The 6,000-nt window shown below is 41.8% G+C and overlaps 1 protein-coding gene across 1 annotated transcript in view; it reads left to right on the top strand.

Annotated features, from left to right (window-relative positions):
• The first annotated feature begins 1,382 nt into the window (after positions 1–1,382).
• LOC135218919 (kelch-like protein 30) overlaps positions 1,383–6,000 on the top strand; it is a 168,767-nt gene continuing 164,149 nt past the window's right edge. The window contains exon 1 of the mRNA XM_064255361.1: positions 1,383–1,528. Coding sequence (XP_064111431.1) covers positions 1,497–1,528 — 32 coding nt within the window. The 5' untranslated portion in view covers positions 1,383–1,496. The remainder of the gene's footprint in view (positions 1,529–6,000) is intronic.

Here is a 6,000-nt window from a genome sequence, read left to right as displayed (position 1 = left end):
TACATTATATTGAACAGGCCTACAATTTACGCATAAGGAATGACTATCGTGTCATAGGGTACTCATCCTTTTCTTGCATTGTTGGCAAAGACGATACGTTGTAACTCCGCTCGTCGTTTTCTGTGATGTCGTGGCCGAGGATGCAGTAGTCGTTGTCGTAGCCTGTGTTGTTTCTTCCTTTGCAGAATCAATGTCTAATGACAAGGTATTACGAGCAATCCAACCGTAATCCAAAGGGATGCGTAATCGTCACCAAATTCAATCAAAATCAAAGGGCAAATGAAGCCGGGCAAGACCAAAAAGGAAAAGTTTCGCTGGGATACAATCTGACTCCACCGCGAACGATAAGTGATTGAACGTGAGAGGGCAGGTGTGACCGGCCCGTGGAGGCAGGGCTAACTAGCGGGGGCTGGTAACTAGGTAAACGAGGGTGTTTGCCAGGAGAATTGGCAACACCTGATCGTTTTATTTTAACCAAAGATTTGGTAAATTTTTAATAAATGATGGTTCGGGCTGGTAAGTGACCAGGCTAGTTCAGGTGTTCAGGGGGTGTATTGCAATATTTAAAATACTGAAAGGCATAACAAAAGTAGACAGTAACCTATTTGCGTTAAACGATAACCAGACAAATAATGTATGGAAACTAGAACTGGAGAGATACAACACATCCTACTGTTGGAACTTCTTTACACAAAAGATATGTGACACGTGGAATAGACTGCCACCAGAAATTGTAAACAGCAACAGTGTGGAAGAGGTTAAAAGAAAGCTAGACAAAATCATTAGGACACTGAATGAACAGTAAAACCTGCTCCTACAGATAAGTGAGCACACGATGTCTCCTCGGATGGGCTAAAAAGTCTCTGAGACATCCTAATAAATTACATGCGACCCTTGAGAACGTTGTCAATTGCGACTTATACATCGCTCCTCCATATCAATAAATAAATAAATGCACGTGTTTTTCTTGAATAATGATATAAAATAATAATAATATACACAATGAAAATTAATATAATGAATAAAAAGAATGTGATTGGAATTAATGAGTTGAAATACCATGTAGTAAGTTATACAATTACGCCATCACGCTTCCCTGTTCACAGTTACTGACTAGGCCTCAGCCCATTATCAAAACTATTATTTTTAGCCATTTGAAAACAGGGCTTCTTCACACTTTACCTTAACAGCTGGGCATTGCTTGTTCATGTGCCCTCATATCGGCATAAAAAGGCTGAAAAGGTTCAGATTCTGCCAGTTGTCTTAAATGCCAAAACATAAATAAAGTCAAGTTTGCCCCTCGGCTAGTTTCCCTGTGGTGTTTGCAGTCAGGAGTGTGATAATGCAAATGTCAAACAGTGCTCCGAATGTGACTTGTGGAATGTGGATTCTTCATGCAGAGTGTGTACCAATGGATAAAAGTCTCCTGAAGGAAAGAGTGGAATAAGAGTTCTCGTTTCAAAATTTTACTGTCCATCAAGTGTTATGAGCTGAAGATGGTAGTTACCGCTTTGAGAAGTCTATCCAGGTATGCAAATATTATGTTAAATTATGTTAATAGTTTTAAAATATATTTTTTTATTATCTCATACCACAATTGTCTGATATCATTATAAACTAGACTATATTACACATGCATGAATATTGCAAGTCAACCGCTCTACCACTGAACTACGGGGACATTGATTAACCGGCACCCTTTAGCCTTCCTAGCATTTTTCTTTCTTTTTGACCGTTTCGGTCTTTCCGGCCGTTTTTGGTCGTTTCGTTAGTGATACGGGTATGGTCGAGTCGAACATGGAGCAAACGTGGTACACACGTGAGAGCCGAACCTTGTGTGTAACTGAGTTCGCATATACGGTTACAAGGTGTCAAAATGTTGAGGACGAACCGTAACCACGTTAAGCACGTAACTTCATTTCAATCCACTGCGATCATCAGTCTGTCTCTGTCCGGGTTGTTTACCGACGATGGCCACCATGCAAGTAGCATCTGCCGTATATTTATATACATTATTTAACTAAGATGAAGCGAAATAAAAGAAGATGGTGGCAATCAAGGTTATATACTAGAAGGGTAGAATACAGTGGTCGGGAATTACTCGCTGACATGAGATTCCAAGAAGTTTCTGGCCAATGGTAAAGTCTGTTTCTTCGTAATAACTAATAAATTGAAGGACCTCTTCCTCACTCCAATCGGCCATGGTAGACATATCGTACTAAACTGACCAAAACAAGGGACTCTACTATGGACGGCCTAGTTCATAGTCGGTGTTAACAAGTTCAGCAACCTCTGTTGTTACGCGTGTAATACCAGTTCCCGTCCACACATGGCGTAACGTTCAAAGAGACCTCCCTTTGATGCGGGGCCCAAAAACCGACATTGGTGGGATGGGAGGGCGAAACGGAGCCTCGAACCTCGCGGGGTTTCGGGGTTCGGGTTCGAGGAACCGTACCACAAAAAAAACATTGCGTTTTTTTTGTTACAAGAATTCGTTACAATACAATTGTTTGGTTCGCACGTGTGTACCCACCTTTAATAACGTCACAGCTAAGGTTTGGCTCGAGTCAGGCCTGGCTATTGCTCAAGCTCCTGCAGTACAACTGCTACTCATTCTCAAAGAAAAGGAAGGAGCAAGCGTACATCGACACTCTACGGATAGGGATGAGGCCGGGAAACTCCTTTTGCAGTGTTCATGGGCATGGCTATCTATGCCAGAACCAGGAAGCGAAACCTGGTGGAAATTCTCCATGATCATGGGGGGAGTATTCCTATATACAGGGTACCGGAGTGGAGATATGGAAGAGGGTTTAGTGATCGTCTTTCCACCTGTCTTCAGAAGGGTTGTTTACCACTGTGACTGTGGTCACGGACAACATTGTTCACAACCCTTCAGCAACTATAATAAGCTACTACATACCTGTCAATGACGACGGGGGAAGAGCGAGCCAGTACAGTTTGACAATGTGGATGAGGCCAGACTCGATTTGTTTGCCAGAAAGCAGATATATGAAGCCATCCCTCCTACCAGCGCAGCTCTGCTTTAACACACCAGATGTTCAGCATAATGTGCATGTTGCTAGCCTAATGCTAAGTATAACTAAGTCACATTATATATACTATATATATTATATATATATATATATATATATATATACTATATATATATATATATATATATATATATATATATATTGATATTCATACACATACACACAAGTTTTTTGTCACATCACCGTGACATTTTTTATCGGTTTTTATCACAAACATGAGCACACCACGGCAGTCAATTGGTACGTTGGAAACAAGTAGCCATCTATGGTATATATGTATATATATATATATATATATCTATATATATATATATATATATATATATGTGTGTGTGTGTGTGTGTACGTATATATATGTATGTATACGTATATATAAAGTTAATTAAAACAAATAAGTGATCGTTTACAGAGAAACAAACCCTTTACTACTACTACTACACTGACACCTGTGTGCCATCATCTGCATAGTAATATTAAGTTTAGGTTTGGTATTTTGATTGATATTTTATTGTGAAAATTGGGTAATTAGGTAATTACATGTGACATTGTTATTCCACCCCTGTGTGCCCTCCGTTAACGTCTAATATTTTTGTTCAAACTTATATTTGATGGCTGTAGCCTAAAGTTCGAGATCAGTTTGCTTATACTAGGAGGTACTTACCTAGGTAGTAGGTAGCTAGCCTAGTACTCTTAGATTTTATCCTGGCGTAGCTAAATCAGCCTAGATTGGAAATAGCTTGGGTAGGGCAGGCCTGTCTGGCTGTTCCAGGGCAGATCTGCTCCAGTGGTTAGGTAGAGTAAACAACCTCATGGACTGGCTCAACTCACCGACGGTCACGGCTGGACACCCTCCGAAAAATTACTTATAACGCGTCCTGACACCGGAGATGGGCATCAGTCGCGACTTGTTGTTGGTGAGAGACAGAGCTTAAGACCTCTACTCCTTTCGAGGTAGTAAGTATTTTCTCCAAAGTTAGAAATTAAGGCCAAACTAAAGCATTAAACAGAGGATTGAGGGGCATATGTTTTGATTGAGAAATATACAAATTTATACAATAGCTAGCTTGTAAAAAATACTTGATTACAAAAAACTTGATTGACAACTAAGCAGCATACCTAGTACTATGGGTTTCAGAGACAGTGCAAGCACGTTTTTTGGTAATATTCTATTACGAACACTCGAATCAGAACAAGATTTTGCTATAGTTCATTACACCCAGTGCCGTAATTTATAAGGGTATCATGAATCACTAATTGTAAAAAATAACGACACTTGTCCTTGTAGCAAGAGACAAAAACTCCATTATCCAGATGGATACGAACACACATAAAAAGCTCCACCTACCCTCTCCCTCCCCCCCCCCACCGCCACTCCTGTCCTTCCTTCCTTTCTCTCTTTCTCTGTTGCCAATTGGTATGTGTTCACCCTCCAAACTGGGTATAAGACTTACACAAAACGTGGAAATTGGTGAAATTAGCCTATGTATTGAAAGTATATATACATAAATATTAAAGCAATTTTATCATTATTGCATTACTATGACAACTAGAATTCATGGCAAGTTGAAACAGTTTATGATAATGCATCGGCGTTTGTGTGAAGCTCCACTAATGTGGCCACGATGATTTTGACATTCTTGGCATGCAAACATTAAAGATTACATTTATTTGTTCCGACACATTATACAAACCTTGGTCCTTTACAATAGGAAGATTACTTTAGCAGCAGCTGGAACGGTCGTAAGCTTCAAACAAGGGGTTAGGTATTTAACTGCTTGTCTACCAGTGCGCGCGCCGCGCGACTGGGAGGCGAATAATCACTTTTGCTCTCGGCCGCGTTGGTTGAGGATGTGTTTGTCTCGCTCTCTGCCCGCTGATCGTCGTTCGCTTTGTTGTGACCATTCTCTTTCTGGTTTGTTTGTTTATGAAAAAGTGAATTGTAAGTACTGTTTTTGTACATGCAACTTCCCCGGCAGATATATACTTTGCTATATTCTCCGACGTCCCGACAGAATTCAAAACTCGCGGCACACGCGACAGGTAGGTCAGGTGATCAGCCCATTCCCGCCGCTGGGTGGCGGGACTAGGAACCATTCCCGTTTTCAGTCAGATTTTCTCTGTCGCGGTACCGACAACAACGTTGTTGGTGCCTCCTGCTTAGAATTCTTTTCTCGTTTGCTGAGGATTATCGGATTGACCTTTGGTGACGTATTGATCTTTGGCTTTGGCATACGCTTATCGTGGACCGTTTTTTTTATTTTGGATTAGATCTCTCTTTAAAATGTCTGACGTGGTACCTGTATTTAGAGTCTGTGCGAAAGAGGAATGTAAGGTGAGGCTACCGAAGGCTTCGGTGGATCCTCACACGGTCTGTAGTAAATGTAGGGGGAATGAGTGTTCTGCAACTAATACCTGTCTTGAGTGTGAAAGTTTAACTGAGGTTGAATGGAAGAACTTGGCTGCTTATATAAGAAAACTAGAGAAGGATAGAGTTAGGAAAGCTTCCATCAGAAGCTCGAGTAGATCCTGCTCTATTGAGCATGAGGTAGTTCCTAACTCTTCTGTTAATTCTCCTGCTCATAGTTTGGTTTCAGCCCCTTCCCCCCGCAGCGAACCCGTGGATACGTCAACGGAAATGGCTGCAGTGAGAGCCTCTATTATCAGCTTGCAATCGCAACTGCAAGCGATGAAGGATACAGGTAAGCGCAGTGACGTGTGCAGTGATTTGTGCAGTGTCCCCAGTGAAGTGGAGGGGGCGTCTGACCGATCCCACATTGCTCCTAGGCCTAGACCGCTTCCAACTCCATGCCCATGGGGAGGAGGAATGTCGACAGCCGCAAGGGGGATGTGGGGTACTCCCAACGGTCAGGCGTCCCTTCGGCAGATCCTGTAGTCGCTTCCCAGGCTGCCAAGGACAGCTATTGCAAAAGCATCCTGAGGAAGTGCT

Source organism: Macrobrachium nipponense, chromosome 1 (genome assembly GCF_015104395.2).
Source record: "Macrobrachium nipponense isolate FS-2020 chromosome 1, ASM1510439v2, whole genome shotgun sequence".
Classification (NCBI taxonomy): Eukaryota; Metazoa; Arthropoda; class Malacostraca; order Decapoda; family Palaemonidae; genus Macrobrachium; species Macrobrachium nipponense.
Note: the sequence above shows the minus strand (reverse complement) of the source record. Positions and strands in the feature narration are given on the sequence as shown.